The sequence below is a fragment of the Oxyura jamaicensis genome, chromosome 5 (genome assembly GCF_011077185.1).
Source record: "Oxyura jamaicensis isolate SHBP4307 breed ruddy duck chromosome 5, BPBGC_Ojam_1.0, whole genome shotgun sequence".
Lineage (NCBI taxonomy): Eukaryota > Metazoa > Chordata > Aves > Anseriformes > Anatidae > Oxyura > Oxyura jamaicensis.
The window spans coordinates 28,583,632-28,609,977 of NC_048897.1; the positions used below are offsets into that span (position 1 = coordinate 28,583,632).

Sequence of the window (26,346 nt, forward strand, 5' to 3'; positions counted from 1 at the left end):
AGCTATACTAGAGGAAGATGTCTGTCAGGAATCCCAGTGCAGACATACTTATCGGACCCTCTAAGAAGAGGGTTACTCCCCCCACCTGCTCCACCTCGCACATGAGGGAATAAATCAAACTTCTGTGCACAAGCATAACCAAAGATGAAAAGTTGAGAATTGTCTGCAGCCTGAACCCCTTCCTTTATCACTTGACGTTTTAGCAGAGATTTAAATTGACAAATGCCTTTACCTCCAGTGAATAAAAATACTGACATACCTGTTAAAAAAAAAAAGTGATTCTTCTTTTGCCACAGTTAGACCAGCTATTTCCCCCCTTCCCGTGTCTGTGTTAGACTTAGGAGTGGATTACCTGTCTGCCACATGGCCCAACATGTGCAAGTCTGTTGATTATAGGAGGAGCAGATCCGCTGTTCCAGTGGTGTGTTTGGGATCCCAGACACGCATTGCCTGAATAGATCTGTGTGTCTGCTGAAAACTGATACTTGCTGAGCTAGAGGCCTAGGGAATAAGACAACACAGTGGCATGGTGTCTCCTCTCTGGGAGCAGAAGCGTGTACACTTCCCAGAGACTGCCTGCTGCAGGGCGAGAGTCCCCAAGCTCCTTCCTGCCTGAGCTGCGTTGGGTTGGTATGAGCTTCTGGGACAGCTGGGAGAGGAAGCAAGCTGGCCACTCCTCCTGGTCCATAGCTCTTATTTTCTGGTCTGATCTCTCCTCAGCGTGGCACGATGAGGCGGCGTTACGAGGATGATGGCATCTCTGATGATGAAATTGAAGGGAAGAGGACATTTGACCTCGAGGAAAAGCTTTCCACCAACAAGTTTAACTCCACCTTCGTCGTCTTCATGGAAGGCAAAGGTTTGTGTTGGGGCCACAGAGTGTGCTACTGCTGTTTGTAACCAGACAGCTGTTGTGGTTAGTCACTTCTCCAGAGAGACACGGCGTGTGAGATGACCTTTCCCCGAGCCTTTAGGAGAAAGCTAACAGTGATCACAGTTGGATGTACTCTTTGCCTCTGACTACACCCAGAGACTTCCTGTCTGCCAACTTGAAGGGCGGTTACAAGGCAATTGTGATGATAATGAAATCTCTTCCCACTGTCCTGTGTTTTGCTGCCTTTTCCTTTCTACTCTTCACTAAAACTGTGGAAACTGGCTGCTGTTCACACTAGTTCTGTGCTTCCCTCTGCCGTGAGCTGTTTTACTTGCATAACCCGAGTAGAGCAGAGGAGGTGGTAACGTTTATGCCTGCTCCCCTGCAAGTCCTGCAGCAGTCCCCAAGAAGCTTGAAGGCAATGTGGAGCAAATTGGTGAAGGTTTGGCTCAAGCCCGCTATGCCCTTGAGCCAGGAAAGCTGGTAACAGGGAGTGTGCTTGGGAAATGGCGTGGAAGCTGCTCAGTCTGGAGAGCAGCGGGCTGTTCTGCAGTGCTGCGGGCTTGCTGGGACACATGGCAGCCAGGAGCGAGGGGTTTCGCCTGGGTCAGCACCTGTAATTGCAGCCACGTGTCTGCTTGATGCTTAACTCAAAGAGTGTGTGGGATCTCCCTGCTTTCTTTTCACCATGCACATGGCTCAACGGGATGTCTTTTCATCGCATAACCAGTGCGTGCCCTGGTGAGGATTTACCATGAGGGTGAGCTCTTCCTCTGCTGTGAGCTTCTTGGGGGAGTGAGGACCAGAAACCCATGCTGTTCCCCTGTCTGGCCCAGCCTGTTGGAGCAAGCCCCCACCGCCCTCCGCCCCCTCAAGGGGGGCCCTGTCTAAGTTCTGTCAGCAGCAAACACCATGCTGCTTACAGAACTGCTCCAAAGGAGTTCCAGGATCTCTGCAGGAGTGTAGAAATGACAAGGGACAGGGCTCTCTCACTGGCTAGCAGTGCCACAGAGATGTGAGGAGGTTTTCAGATCTCAATGGGGCAGGGCCCTGAACAGTCTGATCCAAGTCTGAAGTTAGTTTGCTGGGAGCAGAGTTGGACAAGAGATCACCAGAGATCCCGCCTACCCTCATTTTGTCTACAGTGCTCTATGGGAGTCTCTCCTAACATCTTCCCTCTTCTTTTCTCCCCACACCAGACTTCACAGTTGAATACATCCAGCGGGGTGGCCTGAGAGACCCTCTCATCTTCAGGAGCTCTGATGGCTTGGGGATAAAGTAAGTGTCAGAGCAAAGAGGTGGGTGACTCCAGCCTGATTTCTTGCCTGTCTCCATGTTCACAGAATCACAGAGAGGACTGAATTGGCTGTAGGTGATCACAGTTCAAGTGAACGCCTAGCAGGTTCTATTACTGCTCTGATGCAATATTTAGCTTTGGTTTTTTGCCTAATAATATCGGCAAATACTACCAAACGGGCAGTGCAGGATGTACCGTGATCTGGTGAATTAGCAAATTGTGCCAGGCTCAGACTTGAGAGGATACCTGTGTGGTACTGGGGATCCCAGTGTGGGTGAAACTGGATTCCCCTGAGCTTTTGGTTACTTTTATGGGCTTTGGTTACTTTTATGGGTCTAGAAGTGCTTAAACAGATGCCTGCCCTTTCCGCTTGTGACAGCGGTGTTTGTGCAGGTAAGTTAGAACAGTTACGCTGTGTCAGTGAAATACACTGTTTCTCCTGATTTATCTATGCCCTCTACCTATAAAGCCTTTAAAATGAGAGCTAGGATTTCTTAGCTCAAGGCCTGCTTATGCATTTACCAGCAGTCACTGTATTCTAGAGATGTTATATCCAATTCCCAAACCACTCCTGCTTCCCTAGCCAGAAGCTGGGCCCAGTGCTTCAGTCCAGACTTGTGCCCCCAGAGATATAGATGCATGATCCTTACCCATGTCTTCACCTGCGCCCAAGCAGCAGTGTGCCGTTGTGGGGTTACAGCTGGGAATGGTCTGCAACCAGAAGCACTTCATGATTTTTTTAGCAAGGTGTTTGTCCTGCAGGATGCCAGATCCGGACTTCAGCGTGAATGATGTGCGGCTGTGCGTCGGTAAGTGTCTCCTGTTGTTCGGGGACCACCACAGTGTGCCTGAGCTGCGCCCTGGGCAGACAGGGAGAAGTTGGGAGTCACCGGGTGTATCAAAGCTAGAAGCCTGGTTTTGTGGCTCCCCCACTGTGCAGCTGGTTGAACATGAGCTGACCTTTGCCAGTGGATCACAGCTCTTACCTGCTTGAGGAGTCTAGTTTGACCTGAAGCACCTTCTGTTTCGATGTAGGTATGGAAGAAGATGAAGTTATGGGAGAGGCCAAGATGCCGCACGTTTGTGTGGGTGGGCTCTTTGAGGAAGGACCCATGTCTCCTAGAGCTTCCTTTCTGGGTGGCCTGTTGTGCACAGAGATGGTTCCAGTGACGTCTGTCTGTTCTGGCAGGGAGCCGACGGATGGTGGATGTCATGGATGTGAACACGCAGAGGGACATAGAGATGTCTATGGCACAGTGGGCACGTTACTACGAAACACCTGAGGCCGAGCGGGAGAAACTTTACAATGTCATCAGCCTGGAGTTCAGCCACACCAAACTGGAGAACCTGGTGCAGAGACCTGCTACGGTCAGTACGGCTCTCCCTTCTGCAGGGATATGTCCCTTCCCTCGTGCTTGTGGTTCTCTGCAGACAAGGCACAGCCTGATGCTTGAGGGCAGCAGGAGAGGAGCTGCTCATAGCATGTATGGGCTCAGCCAGGGATGCCACTGCTGCGCTCTGGAAGCTGCTGGAGCTGGTTCTGTGTTTGACTTGGATCCAGCATCTGCAGCCAGTCTCTCAGTCAGGCTGGGACTGCTTCGCCTCAACTGTAGTGGCCATGGTCAGGTGCCTAGTGCATGTTTCTGTAGACAGCTGCCTTGTTCACTATCTGTCAGCAATTAGAGAAATGGAAATGATTTGCTGAGGAATAATTAGAGTGAAGTAACCTGCTCCTGCTGGCTGGGTGTCAGGAACAGGCAGGCACAGAGTTTGAACAAGCACCTGAGCTTGAATTAGAGGGGTCAGATTTGTGCTCAGCTGCAGTGTGTTGGGGGCAGGAGGGGGATGCTGTCTCCCAGCCTCCCAGTTAGCTAGTTTCACTGCTTGCCAAGACCTCAGCTGTTGTCCAGTCTGGACCCACCTTGCCTCTCAGTGCTGTGCCTTGTACTGCTCTGAGGCTTGGTGCAGAGCTCTTACCTCCTACCACAGGGATCAGCTCCCTTATAGTCAGAGAGGTGTAGGGCAAGGGTAGCTTGTCATAGTGCCTTGGCCAGGTGTGAAACTCCAGCTGGGTCTAAACCAGACAGCAGTGCTCAGCAATATTTGCTATGCTTTGAGAGAACAGCAAAATCCTGGGTGCCGGTTAAGTTTTGTGGCTGGCTTGGTGTTTGGAAACCACAGTCCCATTGGGACAGCACCCCTGTGTTCAGCTGCATAGACTCCAATGAGCTCCACAAGATGACAGGGAGTGCTGCTGATGCAAAGGGCTGAAGTCTCTGAAGGCAGAGGAGGCCCAGACTGGGGTTTTTGATAAGAGGAAATGGTAGGGGCTGCCCTGGAAAGGGGGGCAGCAGGCTGGCTGGCTGGCAGGGGGAGGAAGCAGTAGCTTCTACTGAAGTCCGAGATGGATATCCTGAACTCCTTCACAGTCAGTGGAGAGGAACAGGCAAGTCTGTAGGGCCATTTGTTTCTGTTAACTGCAGAGAGAGCCTGGACACCTCAGCAGGCTTTGGCTCTCCTGAAACTTAGCAAGTTGAAGCCCACCTTGGCAGATGCTGCCCAGTATGTGTTTTGTGTAAGACCAGTGCATAGCATTTCCTGGCTGACCCCAAAGTAGAAGAGCAGCATCCTGGTACCATGCTTGGGATCTTGCTGCAGTGTTTGCTGCCTGTGTGAATTCAGAGGCTCACCAGAGTCAGAACAGCTAGTCTCAAATGCTTTATGTGCAGCATTGCACCAGTGGAACAGGAAAGGTTGCTGGGGTGTGCAGGAGCTCAAATGGGAGTATCACGGCCATTCAGGTTACACCAGGCCATCCTTCCCTTCCTTGGTCCCATAGTTTGTTGGGGGCCTGCTATGAACTGGGTTTTCTGGCAGTCTGTGCACAGCAGTGCAATGGTTTAGGTATGTCCATTGCAGGGGTACCGTGCCCTTTTTTTTAACCATACTCATGTCTCCCACCTTTCTGCTGCAGGTGGATTTGATTGACTGGGTTGATAACATGTGGCCCAGACACCTGAAGGAGAGTCAGACAGAGTCCACGAATGCTATCCTGGAGATGCAGTATCCAAAGGTGCAAAAGTAAGTGACTTGCTTTTGCTGCCTGCCACCACTGGCGCAGCTCAGGATCTCTTGCAAGAAAACAGCACCAGGGAGAAGCAGTTTGTTCCAAGGGAAAGTGGGAGGAATGTTCCCCCTGATTATTTCTGCACTGCACTGAGCTATTGCCCTGGGCTTAGGCAGTCCATTCACTTTGAATACACTGCATCTGTTTAGAACAATGGGTCACCTCCCATTTACACCTTACTGTCTTGCTTTCCACCAGGTACTGTCTGATGAGTGTCAAGGGCTGCTACACAGATTTCCACGTGGACTTCGGTGGTACTTCTGTGTGGTACCATATCCACCGAGGGGGAAAGGTACAGACTTCATCCGTGTGCAGCGTTTGCTTTGTGATGGGTGACTTCCAGATAGAATTGCGCAGGGATTTCTCTGCATGGGTATTCCTCACCCAGCTGTGTGTTGTACTGGTGCCTGGCTTGGAGGAAGCCCATCTGGAAGGGGAACTGGGAAGGTGCCAGTCCTCCCACCGGCCCTTAGGCAGGGGGAATTGCACCTTAAGCTCCCCTTACATGTGGGCTGTAGCAACTTTCTCTTAACTTTCAGAAAGCAGATCTGTAGCAGTTCAGTGCGATAACACTGAAGGGGCTGGCTAGCTAGCACAAGTCAGTTGCTTACTAGCACTTCAGTTGCCCTAGAGAGCACAATCATGTTCAGAGAATGAAATGTAACCAACATCAAGTCCTTGCTGGGAGAGCATCCCTTCCAATTGCTGTCATGTGAATGTGCCCATTATCACAGATTTAGTCTAGGTTTTGGCATCACCACTGTAATAGCATGGAGAAGCTTGCATTTAAGTTTTTGCTAACTGCGGTTGTCAGCTGCGCAGCTGTTAAGGAAACTGCACCACTGCTCAGGGTAGCAGTGGAGCAGATTCAGTGGTTGGTTTGAAGTGGTACATTCAGAGCAGCAAAATATGATTGTAGCTCAGCTTGGCGTTATTAAAAAAAAAGCTAAAGCAGAGGAAAATACCATGTAATGCAGAATTTACCAAAGGCAGACCTCACCTCTGTAGTCCAGGGAAATGCATCCAGCTCCTAAACGCAGCCCTTGTGAGCAACTGGAAGAGACCTCAGGACTTAGGGTTAAAACCATTAGCCATCTAAAGTTTAATTCATCAGTGACCCAGGAAGGGAAGAAGGATTCCTCTGGCTTTGGGCCCGTGGTGACTGGACACGTTCTGAGAAAGAGCCTCAGACAGCCATCATGGGACGGAGCCCTTTTGCTTTTAACTGCTGAGAAGGAACTGTCCAGCTGGAGGGGCTCCCTCTGTAGTCAGTGAGGACAGATTTCTAGGATGAAACTTGGACTACAAGGACAACTCCTGGGCAATTATTTCATCCCATCTTTCTCCACTCACTTAGTCTAGGTTCAGGGAAGGCAATAAACTCTGCCCCACTTACATAATCTGTGCTTTTCACCCACATCTTGCAAAGGAGATGTAGCTGCCAGGCTCCACAGTGATTCTGATTGTGGCTCCAGTGATTTTCCTCAAAAGATGGGCTAACAGTCTCTGAAGAGCCTAGTTGGGGGATAGATATCTACTTGCCTGTCTGTACAATGTGGAGACAGACAAATGCAAATCTCTAGTTCAGTTGTCTCTGAATATCATGGTAGCATTCAGAAAGGTGCAGGTAAATATATCCTTTGTTTCCAAGTACTCTGGTGTCTTCAGTGGGTTTTACATCTATCAACCCTGTCTTTGTAAATAGCACCTTACAGGACATCCCAAGCTCAGTCTAGATGTGTTGGGAAGGTCCCTGTTCAGTGGCTTGTCCTCTCAGATGGGACAGCCGTTAGGTCAGTTGACTGGGAATTTTTGCAGGTTTGCATCCTCTGGGGGTGGGGAGAAGAAGATGTTTGTGTATCTGGAGAGGGAGCAGGACTGATTAGGAAGAAGCAGAGGATGGTCAGTGCGGTGATTTACATATATGTACTTCTTTGCTTGCAGATATTCTGGCTGATCCCTCCTACACCCCAGAACCTGGAGCTCTACGAAAACTGGCTTCTCTCAGGGAAGCAGGGTGACATTTTTCTTGGGGACAGAGTGTCAGAGTGCCAGCGCATCGAGCTCAAGCAGGGCTACACATTTGTCATCCCCTCAGGTACAGTAGGGTGGGCAGTTGCATCCTGGCTTTTGCCAGGGTTGTGGCAAGAGGCTGAAACTCCTGGGACACAAGCAGAATCAGGACAGACAGAATTTAGCTTTCTCCTTCGTGAGCAACAGGGAGATGTTAGGTGGCTCTGTCCACTTGCTTGTTGGCTCCCGATCCATGGTTGACATGGCACTGTGGATTCCACCCAAGTGACCAGAAAACTCTGTCTGGCTCACATCATGCTTGATCAATCATTAAAGGAGGCTTTCCCAGGACCCATCATGCTGACATGCAGAGCAGTGCACGTTGATGATAGAGGCTGGCCCAAGACAGCACAGCTCCTCTACTTCCTGGCTCCCTTGTGAGATTTCTGCAGTTATTTTCAAGCTGTGAAACAAGAAAGAGAACCAGTGTGTGTGTTTAGGGAACAAGGTGACTTCTGTGGACGTGAGGAAGGATGATGGCAGTCTGGAGTACTGGAGACGGGAGAAATGGAAAATGTAGAGCTAGAAGTGGATGTCAGGAAATTCTGAAACCTGACAGGGAGCTGGGAAGCTGTAATATGGAGAGACCTGCAGGTAACAGCAGAAGGCTTGAGCAAGGAGACTTTGAAGTTGGGAGTGGGAACGCTTTCAAAGCTCTGAGCTGATGGGTCCAGGGAAAGAAGCAGAACACTGATCCTGGCTCTTCCCCTGAGAGATCCCTCCATTGTGGTCATAGTTTGCTAAAGCAAGTTAAGGGAAATCTTTAGCCTGACTTGGTTAAGCAAGCAGAATGAATTGGAGGGCATCAACAATGTCTTGTTTGCACAGTTAGTGCAGTGCTGTGCTAGAAAGCAGCAAAGCAGAAGCAATGAGGTGGGCGGAACAGCAGCCCAAATTGGGTTGTTCACAAGGACTGGCTCACAGCCTTTCAGGACCTGTGATTTGGACCTCGGATGTCTGTAAAACATTGTGCTTGAGCTAAGGAATACTCCCTTGTAAGTAGAAGGAATATTGGACCCCTTTCAAGGCTTCTAATAAAACTGCTTCATAAAAATTTCTTCCATAAGGCTCTCTGATGGCAAAGAATGGTGTAACCTGCTGTTTCCTGCAGTGCAGGAATAAGCTGTGTTCTACTTGCATACTCCTGTAGTTTACAGCAGGACCAAGAAGAGAAAACACCAGGGATTGCACAAGTTACTCATTTGAGTCATGGTACCGTGAACCTCTTTTGAATTGAGTGGTCTTGCTCTAAGGAAAGCCATGCTGGAATCTACAAAATGTTGGGCTTGTCTGGATTGCTTAGCCTTTGAAATAAGAGGTTTTTTTGTTTGTTTTTTGAGTTGTCCAACAAACTTTGGAAAACTGTTCTTGCTGCTGGTGTTCTTAGGCCTAATGCAACTAGGAAGCAACTTTGCAGAGACGACAGGGTGAGAAAAAGCTACAGACAGGAGGTAGATAGTGACACACTACCATGGGAAGATGTGAGGCCAAGTCCACAGATGTATTTAAGCGTCTAAATACAACAATGTCTTTAGCTTATAGGTAGGTAAAGTGAGCTGAGTATTGAGTAATTTGGCAGTGACGCTTCAGGAGGAGCTCACATTGTGGTAACACAGCAACATCAGCCTTTGAAGAGCTGGGATCTAGGTGGTCCCATCCTTGCCTCCTGCTGCTACTTGTACTGGCTGATGTGTGTGGGGTCAGTAGCTAGTCTGTGTTAGCAGCTGCCCTGGGTGTAGGAGTAGTTTAAGGGTGTATCTATCAGAGTAGACCTAGCTGAGTAGCATGGAGGTTATGCAGTTTGAGAGCCCTTCTCTGAAGATGGCAGTTCATAAGAGATTGCAAAGGAATTAGTAGGGACACACTTGTGAGACTTTGTCCTCACCTAGTTGCTCAGAAGGACTCTTCAAACTCTTTCTCCCCAAGGTTGGATCCATGCTGTGTACACTCCCATGGACACGTTGGTTTTTGGAGGCAACTTCTTGCACAGCTTCAACATCCCTATGCAGCTCCGGATCTACAGCATTGAAGACCGCACACGGGTAAGGAGAGCTGAGAGGACCTGGCCTCCTGGGATGGCAGGGAGGGTGCAGCCAGGAACAGTGCAGGCAGGCAACTTGTGTCTCCCCCCGTGACAAATTGCTCAAACTCCAGCTGTTCTTAAGCAAGACATCACAGCCTGCTATGTGTATGGGCAGGAGCTTGGGTGAGACAGCCTGCAGCGTGCACTAAGGTTGTTACTTCCTTCGTGCTGCCTCCAGTCTGACACTAGGAAACCTTGCAGGGAGTGTGATGGGAATCTCCCCAGGCAAGGCAGCCAGGGAAGAAGGCGGCAGCAGCATGGTCATGGGAATGCATCCAGCAGACCTTGCCTCTTCCCTTACCCAGTTGCCTTCTGCTCCTGTTTGGCATCGATCCTAGACCTTGACGTGGTAAAAATGACTGAAGTGAAAGGCTTCCTGAGGTCTTGAGCCAAGAACACAGCTGACATGTGGGTGCTTTCCCTTGCTCCCTGGGGAGGCATGGGTCCTACAGCCCTCAGTACCTGCAGAGAAGCCTCAGGATGCACCTGGGCTATGACAGACCGTTGGTTCAAGGTTCAAGGTGCTGCAGCAGGCAGGACCTGTGGGTTAGCACTTGGTTGTGAGACCAGTATTCAAAGGAGCCAAGACAGAGGATGATGGACTGTGTGCCTGCTCCACCCTGGGCAGCGTAGCCTCAGGAAGGTGCAAGGCAGGCAGCAGGGTGAGGGACACGTTCTGCCTCCATGTGAATTGCCAGCACTGTTGTGACAGAGCCCTGGTGGCCCCACTGTCTAGCAGAGAGCTGACAACTCCTCTTGCGATAGACTATCCCTTTCCCTTTCCATGTGCATGTACCGTCAGATGCTGTGCTGTGGCTTGGGAAGAGGGCTTGAACCTTTACCTTCAACTGAAGCCTCTTATGGCACCTGCTGTTGTCCTGTACTAATGAGAAGGAGGTCTGTGGGGGAAGCACAGTGAAGAGCTGCGACCCTAACAGACAAACAAAATGTTAATGCCTCACAAGTGAGAAGTACCTGGTCTCTGCTCTCCTTCCACAAGGAGAATTCCATCAGACTGCCAGAAGCAGGAATGATGCTGTTACAGGTGTACGTGCATTTCCTGCCTCTAAGGAGGGGATTGGTCTGGCTCAAGGCAGCCAGAGCGGTTTCCGTGCAGCCCTGTGGAGAAGCCAGCCTGAACTGATCCCCTTCCCCTTCCCTCTTTTGCAGGTCCCAAACAAGTTTCGTTATCCCTTCTATTACGAGATGTGCTGGTATGTGCTGGAGCGCTACGTCTACTGTATCACCAGCCGCTCACATCTGACCAAGGACTTCCAGAAGGAATCGCTCAGCATGGGTGAGCCCCTGTTCCTTCCTTGCACAGCCCTGGGTGCCCTGCCTGGCTCAGCCATGTGTTAGGCAGAGAAGGTTATGTAGGAAGAACAAGGGACTATCACTTCTTCAATTTCACAAGGTGGTTTCTTCGGGTATTTCCTCTCTTTTCCATGTCTGCTCTGCTGAAGAATCAGAGGACATTGCAGACTCGCCAAAGGTTGTGTGGTGTTTTTTTTTTGTTTTTTTTTCCTCCTTTGAGCAAGAAGTCAAAACTAGCCAGACTGCTGCTTCCTTCTTTGCCCTTGCAACAGGTTCCTTTCAGCTGCAAAACCAGCACACGAGTTCCTGGCCTTGCCAGTACACACAAAGCCTTTAACAGAAGAGGGGGAGGACAGCAGCAGTAACCACGGCTTGCTGTGGGCTGCAGGGCTTTAAGGCTTTCTTGCAGATCAGGGCCTTCCTGCATGCAGAGTTTGAAGAGCTATGTCAGAAGTTTATTGTTGAGGGGGTCTCTCGCAAAAGGATTATTTGGCTTTACAGCCAACACAGACAGGGGCCATGAAGTGGTTCAAGAAATGATTTGTTACAGAAGCTCTTCAGAGTGGGAGAGAGCTGGATTGCCTCCACCTGAGGGCTGTAAATACCCACTTCTGGGCACATCTCCTCACAACCCTTTCTCTGGCCTTGTCCCATGTGTATCTGTTCTTGTAGTGACTGGGGGGATTCCTCTAGAAACTAAATGTCTCCTGTGACTGAGTGACCGGCCACTGTGCTCTTCTCTCACTCTTTCATGGCAGATATGGAGCTGAGCTCCTCAGACTCAGTGAACATGGAGGAAGAGGAGGAGGAAGAGGAGGATGCAGCAGGGAAGGAACCCAGGCGACCAGTCACAAGGCGGTCTGTTCTCACCAGCCCCGTAGCCAATGGTGCCAATGTGGACTACGATGAACTGGGCAGGAGCTGTCGGAGCAGCCTGACAGGTCTGAAGAAGAGCCCATCTATGGACTCTTCTGACTCTAGCCGGGGCTCCCAAAACGGCCAGGCCTGGGACCCACACGGCGGCAGCCCGCGCAAAAGCAGGAGGGTGCACCTGACTCAGTTTGAGCTGGAGGGGCTGCGCTGCCTGGTGGACAAACTCGAGTCACTCCCTCTGCACAAGAAGTGTGTTCCCACTGGCATTGAAGATGAGGACGCCCTCATCGCTGATGTCAAGGTATGTAGGCATGAGGGAGCCACAAGTGCTGCCGTTCTTCGGGACTGCCAGGGTGTGTTTGCTTCCTGGTGGCATCGGAGGTGGAAAGGTGACCCTGGACTTACCCCAGTCCTGGCATAGGGGTTGATGTGTCTGCAGGCTCGCAGACCTCTTCCTCCACTACCTGAGGCTAATGTCACACCAGTTGATGCTGAGGGACAGCCCTAGCCTGGATTTTGGGTTGGGACTAGCAGGAGCAATAACTGCTCTTGGCCAACAAGGCTGAGAGTCTTCTGGGCCTTGCCTGTGTCCCTTACGGGTGTTAGTGCTTGTTTACAGTGTGATGTGTTTCCAGTTCTGGCTCTGGCCTCCTTAGGCTGCTGGACACTGAGGCCTTTCCTTGCCCCAGGTGGATTTGGCCTTGTTTCTTAGGGTGTTTTGTAGGGTATGATCCTGGGTTCCATGAGAGTCTTTGCCCTACCCTACAACCTGTGCTGACTCCATGAATCACAGAATATCCCATGTTGGAAGGATCATAGAGTCCAGCTCCTTGGTGTCTTAGCCCTTTCAGCACTGAAGTGGGAATTTCAGCCTCACTCTACAAGTCTATGGGGCCAGATGGGATCCTCCCGAGGGTACTGAGGGAGCTAACAGAAGCGCTCGCCAAGCTGCTTTCCATCACTTATCAGCAGTTCTGGCTATCTGGGGTGGTCCCAGTTGACTGGCAACTAGCAAATGTGATACCCATCTACAGGAAGGGCCAGAGGGAGGATCCGGGAAGCTACAGGCCTGTCAGTGTTACCTCTCATGCTGGGGAAGCTCGTGGAGCAGCTTATCTTGAGTACAATCTTATAACACTTACAGGACACCCAGGTGATCAGGCCCAGTCAGCATGGGTTTATCAGAGGCAGGTCCTGCTTCACCAACCTGATCTCCTACTACCACAAGGTGACGTGCTCAGTGGATGAGGGAAACGCTGTGGATGTTGTCTACCTTGACTTCAGTAAGGCTTTTGACACCGTTTCCCAAAGCATTCACCTGAAGAACCTGGCTGCTCAAGGCCTGGATGGGAGTACGCTTTGTTAGGTTTAAAACTGGCTGGAGGCCAGGCCCAGAGAGTCATGGCTCAGTGCTGGGTCCAGTTCTCTGTAATATCCCCTTCTTCAGACAAGGGGATGGCGTGCACCCTCAGCAAGGTGGCAGAGGACACCAAGGTGGGCAGGAGTGTTGATGTGCCTGAGGGCAGGAAGGCTCTGCGGGGACCTGGAGAGCCTGGACCGATGGGCCGAGGCCAACTGGACGAGGTTCTACAAGGCCAAGAGCCGCGTCCTGCACTTGGGGCACAACAACCCCATGCAAGGCTGCAGGCTGGGGGCAGAGTGGCTGGAAAGCTGCCCGGAGGGAAGGGAGCTGGGGGGATTGGTCGGCAGGCGGCTGAACAGGAGCCAGCCGTGTGCTCAGGTGGCCAAGAGGGCCAACAGCATCCGGGCTTGTATCAGATCTGGTGTGGCCAGCAGGGCGAGGGAAGTGATTGTCCCCCTGTACTCAGCCCTGGTGAGGCCACACCATGAGTACTGCTGGGGCCCCCAACGTAGGAAGGACGTAGATGTATTAGAGCGAGTCCAGAGGAGGCCATGAGGATTATCAAGGGGCTGGAGCAGCTCTCCTCTGCAGACTGGCTAAGGGAGTTGGGGTTCTTCAGCCTGGAGAAGAGAAGGCTCCAGGGGGGGCTAGAGGCTTTCCAATACCTAAAGGGGGCCTACAGGAAAGCTGGGCAGGAACTCTTCATCAAAGAGCGTAGTGATAGTACGAGGGGTAATGGTTTAAAACTGAAAGAGGGTAGATTTAGATTAGATACCATAAAGTTCTTCACTCCAAGGGAGGTGAGGCAGTGGCACAGGCTGCCCAGAGAAGCTGTGGATGCCCCATCCCTGGAAGTGTTCAAGGCCAGGCTGGATGGGGCTTTGGGCAACTTGGTCTAGTGGGAGGTGTCCCTGCCCATGGCAGGGGGGTTGGGATCAGATGATCTATAAGGTCCTTTCCAACATAAACTATTCTGTGATTCTGGGAATTTAGTCCCTTAAACCACGGTTACTTTCTGTTCCCTTCCTTGTTAAAGGTGATCTGTTCAGCTGTGTGCCTGTACTGAAGCTGACAGCCATGGGTGTAGCCTGGTCTGTGCTGCTGTGTTTCTTTTTCCAGTCTCCAGATTTTGCAGGGCATTCAGTGAAACTGATGCTGTGCTGGGAGCAGCAGGGTACAGCTCGGGGCCCTGGTGCTGGGCCCCATGCCTGAACCTTGCAGGCACCACTGGTGCTTGCTTGCAGCAGCAAGCATGGGTGCTGTTAGGGGGCTGCAGCTCTGTTTTCACGTGGGTTTTTCAAGCATGCTGTGCCGTGGCCTTGGGAGCACGCAGAGTGTTTCACCCTTGGACCCAACAAGGGGAACTGGCGCATTGCGCCATGTGTCTGAGGCAGAGCATTCGAGTTGTCAGAGCTGAGCTGGGTTTGAGACTTGTGCAGCAGATGCGCTGCGTTCTGGAGCAAAGGGATGCTTCCCTGAGACCCACCGGCCCCCCACCCAGTTGTGTCTGGCAGATGAGCTGGGGGTGGAAGTCACTGCAGAGCTGCTCAGGCTCCCGTGAAGGCCTTGCTCCCTAACGCCAGCTGTCCTCTGGGTTCAAAAGCACGCTGAGGTGCAAGGCCTTGTCCCTCGGGACCAGCAGCCTCACAGGTCAAACCTGTTACGGGGTGCCCACATGGCACAAAAATCCTTAGTCGTCAGCTGTTTAGGAGATGTTTCTTATGTAGATTAATGTACAACTCCCTCCTCTAACAACCTTAGTGCTCTCACACGGTACCTGGGCAGTGTGTGAGCGCAGCCCTTCCTGCCGAGATGCCTGCTGGGTCTCATTCTGGTGCTCCTGCCCTCCTGTGCAGCCCACGCTGCTGTGGTGCAGGTGGGATCCCACATACTGCACCCTGGGCCTGGATCTCTTCTGGTCTGGAGCTTGTTCGAATTCTTCTGCTGCGTCCTTATACGCTGGTAGAGAGCTAGAGCCTAATCCAGTTTGAGTGGCTTAACTTTGAAATGGTCAGCAGTACCTCGCTGCATCCCCAGCATCTGAGCCTGCCTCTGGGGCAATCGCTCCGTAGCAGGTACTCGTACCCTTACGTTACCAGGTGAGGTTGTTAGTCCCCAGACCTGGCCAGCAGGACGGCCGGAGGGAAGCACAGAACCAGTGTGGGTTTGGCACTTAACAGCTGTGCTACCCTCGCCAGGTAGCTGCCTCCCAGTTAGGGAGAGGCGTTGTGGAAGGCTTCCGTGGCTCTTGGGGTACCTGGAGGTGGCACAAGGAACATGGCTGCGCTGAGGCTAGGACAAAGCTGGCATCCAAAAGATGCAGGATGGGGCTGGCGAGAGCATCAGGCTGCAAGTTCTGGGCTTCTCTCAGCACCGCTTTTGCCACTGCCTCTTGTGCGATGACCATGAGTTCAGGACGAATGTGTGCTGGGCCACGTGAAGAACCGTGCTTCTGCCAGTCTCCTTGTAGCACTGAGTCTTGCTGAAAGATCTCCTTGAGTTCGGTGAGGTCTCTGACGGTCTGGACTGGAGTCACTGGATCATTGGCAAAGAGGGGATGTTTGGCCTCAGGAACAGTCACAAACTGGGTGCATTTGAGTTCTGCCTGGCAGCACTGGAGCACCAGGCATTACAAAAATCAGAAGTCTGTCTCCCAGAAGTGAGGATCCTGTCTCCAGAATCTCTTCTTACAGCCTCTGGTCTGGCTTCCCACATAACCTGGCTCAATGTTGCACAAAGTCTTTCGGTATCAGAGATGACATTTCGTTCTTCTGCAAAGGCATGTTACTCTCTTCTGCCAGCTCTGTTCCTCCTGTGGGTCACGTCTGTTCCCAAGACAGTTTTTGATGTGCTTTTGTCAAAGAGAAGCAGTGAACATGGCAGCTTGCGGAAACCCAGAGGATGTGAAAGTGCTGATGAGCAACCTTGGGAGGGGTGCGTGGTCTTGGGGCACTCTGTGGGGAGTGTCTGCCCAGTCCCTGCTTTGTGCAGGTGATGGGAGGCTGAGAGGACTCAGTGAGGAACAGGGGCTGCTGCCGCCAGGACTGGACAGTGAAGGGTCGGGGTGGCTGGTGAGCTGTGGTAGGTCCTCCCGTGGTGGGAAGGCAATGCTGGCCACGCTCCTGCCTACAGGTGAGATGAGATGAAACAGATGAAACTACAGCATGAAGCGTGGACGCTCCCTGTGCGTGTGCTGGCAGTACGGCTTTCAGGGTATGTCTGGCAATTCCCATGGAGCTGCCCAAGCAGAGGTGACCTCTGCGTGCCGTTTGTGCTTGACTTTGGCGATGACCTGGGGCCTGCACACTCCCTTGAAACACAGTTACGGAGGTGGAGGCAGTGCAGGCACCGGAGTTAGGTCCATGCACAACTTGTTCCTTGGGCTTTTTTGGGGCCGGGATGGATGAGAGCCGTAGGTGCTTGCAGATGATGTGCATCAGGCGTGGGAGCGCTCGTTTTTCCCTAGTGCTGCTTTTGGGGCGCTCGCTTTATGTAAAAGAGCTTCCTCCCTTTTAATGGCGGTGGGCTGGAGCGAGGCGGGGGGCTCTCCTGGAGCTGGGCTGGCACGGGGGGGGGACCTCGCTGCACCCAGCGGGAGCTTGTCCCCCTCTAGCGGCAAGGTCAGCGGTGGTCTTGGGACCACACCAGCTCCCAAACTTAGCCGCTGTGCGCCCGGGGGGGGAGGATGCGAGCACAGCCCCCTTCTTTGGGGAGCTCTCGCCCCCACAGCCCCTTCTCCTCGCTCGTGCCCGGGGCATCTCCTGCGCGGAGGTGGGTCTGGCTCCCCGCGGGACCCCGAGAACTGCCCCAGAGGAGACAAAAGAAGGGCGCCGGGGAGGCCGGGCACGAGCGGGGCTCCGGCCCAGCCCGGGGGGGCCGCCCCGTTCCTCCGGCTGCGGTGGCGGCGGGCGGGGGGGGCCGCGCCGCCGGGCCCCTGCGCCAATCCGCGCGGCGCCGCCGCCGTGCCGGCCCCTCCCGGCGCTGCAGCAGAACGGCTCTGCCCTCTCGGCTCGCTCGCTCGCTTTTTCTCTTCTGCCATCTTCCCGTTGCAAAGCATTGCTGGGAACCGCATGTGGGTGACGCAGCAGCATTGTTTCGGGCTCAGGAAGCTGCCGCCGCTGCCCCAGGGCTCGGGAGGAGCACGCGGCCGCCGGTGCGGCTGCCGGAGCCGGGGAGGAGCCGGGGGGGCTCGGGGCAGGGGGCGCAGCCGCGCTCCCGGCCATGTCCCTGAGGAGCGGGGGTCCGGAGCGGGGCCGCACGCTCTGAGCCGGCCCCCGGCGGCGGCCGGGGAGAGGGGGGGGGGGAGCCGAACCTCGCGGCGCAGGCACCGAAACAAAGAGGGCTCGGCAAACTTCGCCCCGGAGTCGCGGCAGCTCCAGAGGCACAAGGTCAGGCAGCTGGCACCGCTCGCGGGCTGGGGAGGGGACGCGGGGCTCTGGGACCCGGGGATCCCCAGCTTCCCCTCTGCCCCCAGCCCCCACCCCCGCTGTCCCGGGCTGGCGCGTGGACTCACCTCTCCCCTCCCCGTCCCCCGGGCGTGCTGGCTGGCACCCAGCTCTCGTGGCCGGGGCAGTGCGCGGCATGGCACGGCGTGCTCGCAGGGTCCCCTCCCTGCCGCCTGCCCCCAGCGGGGTTGAGGTGGCCCGCACCCATCCTGGCTTCCAGCTGTCCGCAGCCCCAGGACCCCGGCACCCCCAGTGAGCGAACCCCCCTCTCTCCCCCCCCAGTTTGAAGCGTGCCCGAGCCCCCGCTGGGCCCCAGGCACGGGGAGACTGCGGTTCCCTGCGCACACGTGTGCGCGCGCACCCTGGGTCCCCGACCTCTCCTTCCAGCCCGTGCTCGGGGCCGGCTGGCCGGGAGGCGGAAGGTCTGCAGGCAGCGTGCTGTGCCGCTGGGGAGCTGGGGGAGGCCGCAGCTTCCTGCCACCTCCAGAGCAGGCGGGGGACGCGGTGCCGGAGCCAGCCCCAGTGTGCGGGCAGCTCCCGGGGACACCCGGCCACGAGCAGCCCCGCACAGGGATGCCGGCAGGAGGCTGCTGCTCGCGTAGCCATGGCGACAGCGAGTAAATAAAGCACCTTTTGCAGCGGGTGGGCTCGCTGGGGAGGGGGCTGCGGGCAGGGGGCCGGAGCACTGGGGGCCTGCGGGGCAGTGCGTCCAGCCGCCAGAGCCACGGGAGCACTCGGGTCACGGGGGAGCCGCTCCCAGCCACCCGTGGCTCGCACCGGGCTGCAGAGCGGGCACAGCAGCTGTGGGGGGCAGCGAGGGACCTATGTGCTTCCTCCCCCATGAATCCTGCTGGATTGCAAGAGCTCGGCGCTCTCTCCCAGCCACTGCACAGCGCGGGGCCTCGGGGCTGAAATGCAGTTGATGAAAGCATTCGTGCACATCGACTCGACAGAGCTTGTCTGTCTCATGTGGGGAGGGCTCGCTGCTCACGGGTGTGGGTGGAAGAGGGTTCCTTCCGTGCCGTGTTTGAAGCACGTTGGCCTTGGCATCTGGTCAGAGCCTGCCCGGCTGACAGGAGCATTGTTTTGCTCTGCTCACACCTGTCCTTCTTCTCACTTTTTCTTTTTCCCCTCCGCCCTCCCTCTCCTCACCAGCTGCTGCTAGAAGAATACGCAAACAGTGACCCCAAACTGGCACTTACAGGCGTCCCCATCGTCCAGTGGCCCAAGAGAGATAAGGTAGGAGCTGCAAGGAGGGGTATGGGTGGCTGTTGCTGGAGGGTACCACGTGCAGTTTGGCCAATTACCTGCTGTGCAGCTGGGGCGTGGTGGTGCCACCTCTGTACCTCCCTTGGGAGCCCATGGGAAGTGGGGGAGCACGGCAGGGCGCGGGGCTCAGCTGCCTCTGCAGCCCTGTGGGCAGACCCGTGTGCTCGCAGCTGCAGAGGTCTCCAGCTGTGCAGGTGCTGGGGGCAGCCCCGGCTGCTCTGCATTCTGTAGCTGTGCTCAGAGGGGCTGGAGCCTTGGCATTGTTGGAGGGTGATTGCTGGAGGGACCTCGCACTGAAGCTCTTGGTTTGCTGAGGGGGGCCTGGATGGCATTCCAGGGGAGGGTATCGCTGTTGTGTTTGCCGGAGAGGTGAAGGGTGAGGTGTGGGTGTCAGTGATCAGCAGCTCCCCTGCTTGTTCAGCAGGCAGGCTGGCCCCTCGCTGCTAGGTGGGTGTGTGCCAGGGCTTGTGCCCCCGTCAGCACACTGCCCGTGCTGTGGTGCTGGCTCTTGCCCCCAGGGAAGGCAGCACCCCCCCAGGGAAGGCAGCACCCTCCCAGGGGGTCTCTGCCTGCAGGTAGCAGCCAGCATCTCAGGAGAGGGGCCTCGGCTTTCCCCTGCTATTCCCTCTCCAGCCATGCTCGTAACCCAGGGCCCAAAGCTGCACCGAGCTCTGGGCAGATGGAGGTGAGGGCAGCCTTCCAGACTTCCCCTCCCCCTGGCTGCCTTCCCATGCCTGCCAGGACAGCTCCCATGGTCACCTCTCCCTTCCTGCCAGGAGGCAGGCTCATGGGCGTGTGGGGAGAGCAGGACCCCACCACGTTGGGAAGGACTGGTAACGCTCAGTTTGGGCGTCTGGGTACAAGCAAGCTGCTCGGGTCACCCTTCAGAGGTGCCTGCCTGCCCTGTCCCGGGGTGTTCAGCATGACTTTGCTGCTCCTCGAGCAGCGCAAGCATCGCAGACAGCTTTTCTGGCGGAAGAGATCTGGAGATATTTTCATGCTTTGGGTGCAGCACTCAAATGCTTGGCATACCCACAGCTCTGTCCTTGCGCTGGCTTTTTGGGTGTACACGATGTCATGGCCATTCCCAGCAGGATGCCACAGCCAGCAGTGAGTTTGCTGATGGGATGCAGCAGGACAGATGTCTGCTGAGGAGCTGTGCCTTCCCACCTGTGCCCTTAACAGGCACTGGTTGCTCTCAGCACACCTTGAGCTGGCAGGAAGGGTGACCGGAGCACCACTTCCAGAGCTGAGCCCCATCCCCATGAGGCTGGTGGAGAAACCTGGCTGCACAGAGGGGACGAGCTGTCTGTCCACCGAGTAGCGAGGGAGCAGGGTTGCTCCCTGCATGTGACTGGAGGTCACAGAGGGCAAAACCAGAAGCTTGCTGGTCCGAGCAGAGTGCCACCATCCGCCCATCTCGTGCTTCTTCCATCTTTTCTGTTACCAGCTAAAGCTGCAGGCGCGGCTGAGGGTCCGCCTGCCCACCATCCCCATCACCAAGCCTCACACCATGAAGCCAACGCCCCGCCCGACACCCGTCAGGCCCACGGTCTCTCCCATTGTGTCGGGTGCCCGGCGGAGGCGCGTGCGGTGCCGGAAATGCAAGGCCTGCATGCAAGGCGAGTGTGGCATGTGCCACTACTGCAGGGACATGAAGAAGTTTGGCGGGCCTGGTCGCATGAAGCAGTCCTGCGTCCTCCGGCAGTGCTTAGCGGTGAGTCTGTAGCCTGATCCTTTTCTCCAAAGTCCGCTGCAGCCCGGCAGCAGCTCTGTGTGGCTGGTCGAGGGGAGGGTGGTGGCCACGTTTGATTCCGGGGGAAAAGTTGGCCCCTTCCCTATTGTTTGGGTGGTGAGGGAAGGGAGGAGGGGGGGGGGGGGGAAGGCTATCCTTCCTTGCCCTGGTATCACCCCTGCTTTCCTTTGTAGCCCAGGCTGCCTCACTCGGTCACGTGTGCACTTTGCGGGGAGGTGGATCAGAATGAGGACTCGCAGGACTTTGAGAAGAAGCTCATGGAGTGCTGCATCTGCAACGAGATTGTTCACCCTGGCTGCTTGCAGGTGAGTTGCACGTGTGCCTGGGCTGGGCTGGGCTGGGCTGTGGGGAAGGGCGCTGCTGATTGCGCTCTGCTTTGCAGATGGATGGAGAAGGACTGCTCAACGACGAGCTCCCCAACTGCTGGGAATGTCCCAAGTGCTACCAGGGTGACGACGCAGAGAAGGGCCAGGTAAGAGGCGAGCTGTGCTGGGGCAGGGGAGGTCAGGCCGTGCATCGTCCATCTCACTGTGTCCTGCTGTGGGTAGGCAGGACTGGGGCCATCCAGAGCAGAGCAGTGGCTCCGGAGGTGCACAGACAGGCTTGTGGGGTGGGCTGGAGGCTGGCAGGCACCAGCCCCAAGCAAGGGACCAGCTGGGCAGCAGCAGGGCCATTCGGGTGCCACGCAGCAGCGACCTGCAGGGATGGAGGGCCCGGCAGATGCTGCTGCAGTGCGTTCCTGGGGCCTGCAGTGAGGCAAGCTGACAGCCCCTGCTCTGTCTGCGGATCCTAGAGAGCTCATCAGCGCGCCAAGGCCAGGTTCCTGCGGAAGCGGCAAGGTTGGCTGGGTCCTTCTGCCAGCCAGCGGGTGGGCTGCGTGCGGCGGCAGCAGTCCCGCTGGCACCTGCCAGCACTGCCCAGGAGGCCAGCCTACGGCCGCCACGTCCCCCGTAGGACTGTGCCCAGCGCTGCAGATGGAAGCGGTGCAGCCAAGGCAAGCCAGGCTGGGGGAGGCTGCAGCACCTTCACGTTCTGGGTGATGTGCATGCTTGGGGTGCACATCGGAGTGGCTCCTGGGTCCCCCGGCACTTCAGGTGGGCGTGATGAGCACCCCTTGTTCCTGCAGTGTCTTGTGCCGAGCTGTGATTCGGGGAGTCTCTGCTGCAAGAGGTAGGGGACTGACTGTTAGGCACAGAGTGGAGGCCACCCCAACCTCAGAGGACACTGCTGCTGCGAGGGGTGGAGATGTTGGTTGCTGGTGTGAGTGGAAGAGAAGGAGGGCAGGCGTGTGTTCCCCAGGTGCAGTGTGGCCCCACCCCTGCTAACTTGCCATCCGTCCCACTTCCCTGCAGAAGCGCAAAGTAGAGGAGAGCGACGACGACACGGCGCAAGCCAAGGTGCTGCGGCCCCTGCGGAGCTGCGAGGAGCCCCTCACCCCTCCACCCAACTCGCCCACCCCCATGCTGCAGCTGATCCACGACCCGGCATCTCCGCGAGGCATGGTGACGCGTTCGTCCCCAGGGGCCGGCCCCAGTGACCACCACAGCGCCAGCAGGGATGAGCGCTTCAAGCGGCGGCAGCTGCTGCGGCTCCAGGCCACGGAGCGAACCATGGTGCGGGAGAAGGAAAACAACCCCAGCGGCAAGAAGGAGCTGTCGGAGGTGGAGAAGGCCAAGCTGCACGGCTCCTACCTCACCGTGACGCTCCAGCGCCCCACCAAAGACGTCCATGGCACTTCTATTGTCCCCAAGCTGCAAGCCATCACGGCCTCCTCCGCCAACCTGCAGCACTCTCCCCGCGTGGTCATGCGCCACGCACCTGCCAGGATGCCCCCACGGGGTGGTGGGGAGGAGGAGGTGGCTGCCGAGGAAGACGAGGAGGAGGACGATGAAGACGACGAGAACGCGGAGGAGGGGGGGGTGGCCCGCCTCAATGGCAGAGGGGGCCGGGCACAGGAGGGCGAGGAGAGCTGGATGCAGCGCGAGGTCTGGATGTCCGTCTTCCGCTACCTCACTCGCAGGGAGCTCTGCGAGTGCATGCGGGTGTGCAAGACCTGGTACAAGTGGTGAGTGTGGGAGCACAACGGGCAGGGGCAGCGCCACCTGGACCGCTCGTGTCCTGATCCTAACAGGCAGCCGGAGAGAGGAAGGGGGGTGGCATCCTGCTTCCTGCACTGCTGGTGCCCTCCCTCCCCTCCTCACTGGTCTTTGCCGGGCAGCGTCACCCTTGGGCCCCGTGGCAGCCCTGCTGCCCCTTCTCTGTGTGCGTTGGTCTTGACTGTCCCTCTAGTGCCTTCCTCATGTCCCGTTTGTCAGAAGATGGCTGCAGGGTGTCACCTGTGTCCCCCATCGTGTCCTAGTGAGGTGTTAATGCCCTCCCCTCTCCCACCGCCCTGCATGGTCCTTGCCCTTCCCGGCCCCACAGTGCAGGCTGAGGCAGAGATGGCTTTGCTGCCTGGAAGCGCCTCGGGGGGCGCAGGCCTGAAGACAATGCTGGCAGTGGGACAGCTGTGGATGGAGGGCTTGGGAACAGATGGGGATGGGGAACCGGGAGGCTTCTAACTGCTGAGCAGTGGGAACGGCTCGGCGGGAAGGGGCTGTCCCGCTTTGATCAGCAGGCATGGTGCGCCATGGCAGCTGGCGGAGAGCGTCCCCTCCTCTGCCACCAGTGTGGCAGCTCCAGAGGCAGGGAATGCACTGGGTCCTCAGGCTCCTGTGAGAGGAATAGTTTGTGCCACATCCAAGCTCTCTTGTGGCTCCTGGTGAAGCAGAGAGCGTTGCCAAGGCCATGGGGTGGGACCAGGCTGAGCGTTTTGCCTGCTGGGAGCAGGGAGGCTGAAGATATTTGCCCCAGCAGGGGAGCACCCAGGAGGGAGTAAGCAGGCTGGCAGCTGCCATGTGGAGTCTTGTTACATGGCAGCAAAACGCTGCTGGGGCTGTTCTGGGCATCCCTGGGTGGCCACACACCCCCACATGTCTGGGGAACCCTGACAAATCGGGAAGAACGGCTTTGTGCTGCAGCCGGGGCTGTGCCAGGGCTGGGGTCCTCCCGGATTTATGGCCTCTCAGACCACAGTGCTCTCCGAACTCAACTTCCAACCTTGTGCTCGTCCCCAGGTGCTGTGACAAGAGATTGTGGACAAAGATAGATTTAAGCAGGTGCAAGTCCATCACCCCCCAGGCACTGAGTGGCATCATCAAAAGACAGCCAGTCAGCCTTGACCTCAGCTGGACCAACATCTCCAAAAAACAGCTCACGTGGCTTGTCAACAGGCTGCCAGGTGAGTGTGGGCCAACGAGGGGTCCCTTGCCCCTGCCACCAGCTGGCACTGAGGCTTCCCAGCAGCTGGACCACGCTGAGAGATGGGCTCTGCAACCCTGGCACCCGCCAGTGGGAGAACCCCTGGGTCTCTGGATCCTATCGCCTGGGGAGTAGCTGATAGGGATGTGGTTTCCTGTGGCTGTTCTAACTGCTCCCGCATGGAGCGTGGCTCCATGTCCCACCCCAGGCAGGGAGGGGAGCCGCTTCCTCCTGCGCCTGGAGAAAGGCTTGTGACTTGAGATACCTCAGCGCGGGCAAAGCCCGGCTGACTTGTTACCTCTCCCGGCAGGCTTGAAAGACCTCATCTTGGCGGGCTGTTCCTGGTCTGCAGTCTGTGCTCTCAGTACCTCCAGCTGCCCCCTTCTCAGGACCCTCGATCTTCGGTGGGCAGTAGGAATCAAGGACCCTCAGATCCGGGACTTGCTCACGCCTCCAACAGACAAACCCAGTAAGCTGCTGCTGCAGGGCAGGGGCAACCAAGCCGGAGGAGGGTGATGTGCTTGGGCGCAGGGCAGGGAGGCAGTGCTGGATCTGGATCGTCCCACACCAGCAGGGCTAAAAGTACTGCGTGTCTGTGCTCAGCTTCTCCCCTCCCTTTGCAGGTCAGGACAATCGCAGCAAACTCCGCAACATGATCGACTTCCGGCTCGCCGGCCTGGACATCACCGACGCCACGCTGCGGCTGATCATCCGCCACATGCCCCTGCTCTCCCGCCTCGACCTCAGCCACTGCAACCACCTTACAGACCAGTCAGCCAACCTCCTCACGGCCGTGGGTTCTTCCACGCGCAACTCCCTCACCGAGCTCAACATGGCAGGTGGGTACGCTGCTCTGGCTGGCCGAGGCTGGCCTCCCCGGCCCTGCTGGGCTGAGGGCAGCCTGGCTGGCTGGGCTTGCCGTCACAAAGTGGCTTCCTCCTCCCCACCTGCCTTGCCAACCTGACGTGAGAGCTCAGTGCCAGCTTCAGAGAGGTGTCGCAGCTCACCTTCCTTCTCATCTCCCTGCAGGCTGCAATAAGCTGACGGATCAGGCCTTGCTGTACCTGCGCCGCATCTCCAACGTCACTCTAATTGACCTGCGAGGTTGCAAACAGATCACCCGCAAAGCCTGTGAGCACTTCATCTCGGACCTGTCCATCAACAGCCTCTACTGCCTGTCCGATGAGAAGCTGATCCAAAAAATCAGCTAGAGACCCTCCCCCAGGCAGACTGAGGAGAAGGATAAGAGCCCAACCCACCCCTCTTGGAGAGCCGCTCCTCCACATCCCCACCTTGCCCTCTGTGTCCTGCTGTTGCCTCCCACCTGACTTGGCAGGCAGGGCCGCTGCTGGCCTCGCTCCGCCGTCCTTCCTCCTTCTCCCCCTGGGACTTCCACCGATGAAGATGTCCCGCCAGGCTGGCCAGTACCAGAGGAGGAATGGGCAAATGGCAGGGAGCCTCGGCGTGGAGGCTGGCCGCTCTTAAGGTGGAGGTTGTCATAGAGATCTCTGTGCAGAGAAACAGGGCACCCTCTTCCCCCTGCTTTCCCCCTCCTCCCCGCCATCTCCTTGCCTTGAAACACTTGTCACTTCCCTGTTAGCACAAAGCTCGAGGGTCAAGGTCTCTCCAAGGAAGAGGGAGCGGAGCTGGAACAACCCCTCCCTGTCTGTGCCACCACCAGCTCGTTGCTCGCCCTGCCCTCTCAGCCCCCTTAATTACGGTTTTCCTCGTCTGACTGCAGGGGCTGGGATCGAGTCCCCTCCTCCTCCCCCCCCCCCGCTCTTGTGCGTCTGGGTGGCTCTTTTGGTGTCAAGGGCAGGAGCTCTGCAGCCAGGGTATGGCGGCTTCTCCAGCCACAGGGCTGGAAGCAGAGGCTCTAAGGGCCGTTCTCCCCCTGCCCCAGGGGGCGAGGCTGGGGACCGCGCTTCCACGCTGGGGCGGTGCCAGCGTTCTTGGAGCACCGTGTGTGTCCCACGGCAGCCCCACGCTGAGGCGAGGGCTGGGCACTGGCTGGGAGCAGGGGAGAAACAACAGGTACATCAGAGCTCAGGGAGGACGCAGAGCAGCAGCTGAGGGTGAGTGAGCACACTGGGGGGGACAGGAGCTGCCTCCTCTTCCTCCCCAGCTCCCTGCGCGTGGCCCAGAATCACGAAGCACTCTGGGGCCGCAACAGCCGGAGGGGCAACAGCTGCTCTGTCTGCCCAGGGCATTTCAGCCTGGGACTGAACTGGCACAACTGCCCCATTGCATTGTCCTCTCCTTCCCCCGCCCCATTTTAGCTGCCGTTTTTCCTTTGCAATGAATGGTTGGTCCAAAGAACCTCTCTCTAGGGCAGCAGAGAGCTTTTTGCACTTTAAAAAAAAAAAAAAAAGAAAAGAAAAAAAAAGAAAAAAAAAAAAAACACCACAAAAAAAAAAAAGGCAAAAAAAAATCCAGAAAAAAAAAAAGCAAGAGATGAAAAATGGTTGGAATCTTCTTTTGGGTCACTATTTTCTTTCCCTCCCTGCCCTGCCTGTGCCTGGACGTTCCCCGTCTCCCCGGTGCCTGGATGCCTCCCCCCTTGCGGTGTGTG

At 56.4% G+C, this 26,346-nt stretch overlaps 1 protein-coding gene across 2 annotated transcripts in view; it reads left to right on the plus strand.

Moving 5' to 3' along the window:
• Positions 1-26,221, plus strand: part of KDM2A (lysine demethylase 2A) — a 64,847-nt gene extending 38,626 nt beyond the window's left edge. Inside the window, exons 4-23 of one of the 2 annotated variants that reach the window (XM_035327755.1) lie at positions 721-859; positions 2,074-2,152; positions 2,934-2,980; positions 3,361-3,539; positions 5,146-5,252; positions 5,497-5,590; positions 7,243-7,396; positions 9,298-9,413; positions 10,625-10,751; positions 11,527-11,942; positions 18,605-18,688; positions 20,169-20,435; positions 20,648-20,779; positions 20,857-20,946; positions 21,268-21,468; positions 21,827-22,539; positions 23,591-23,754; positions 24,085-24,243; positions 24,398-24,613; positions 24,804-26,221. In XM_035327755.1, coding sequence (XP_035183646.1) covers positions 721-859; positions 2,074-2,152; positions 2,934-2,980; positions 3,361-3,539; positions 5,146-5,252; positions 5,497-5,590; positions 7,243-7,396; positions 9,298-9,413; positions 10,625-10,751; positions 11,527-11,942; positions 18,605-18,688; positions 20,169-20,435; positions 20,648-20,779; positions 20,857-20,946; positions 21,268-21,468; positions 21,827-22,539; positions 23,591-23,754; positions 24,085-24,243; positions 24,398-24,613; positions 24,804-24,985 — 3,666 coding nt within the window. In that variant the 3' untranslated portion in view covers positions 24,986-26,221. The remainder of the gene's footprint in view (positions 1-720; positions 860-2,073; positions 2,153-2,933; positions 2,981-3,360; positions 3,540-5,145; positions 5,253-5,496; positions 5,591-7,242; positions 7,397-9,297; positions 9,414-10,624; positions 10,752-11,526; positions 11,943-18,604; positions 18,689-20,168; positions 20,436-20,647; positions 20,780-20,856; positions 20,947-21,267; positions 21,469-21,826; positions 22,540-23,590; positions 23,755-24,084; positions 24,244-24,397; positions 24,614-24,803) is intronic. The other variant, XM_035327756.1, reaches the window with a different exon arrangement.
• The last annotated feature ends 125 nt before the right edge of the window (positions 26,222-26,346 follow it).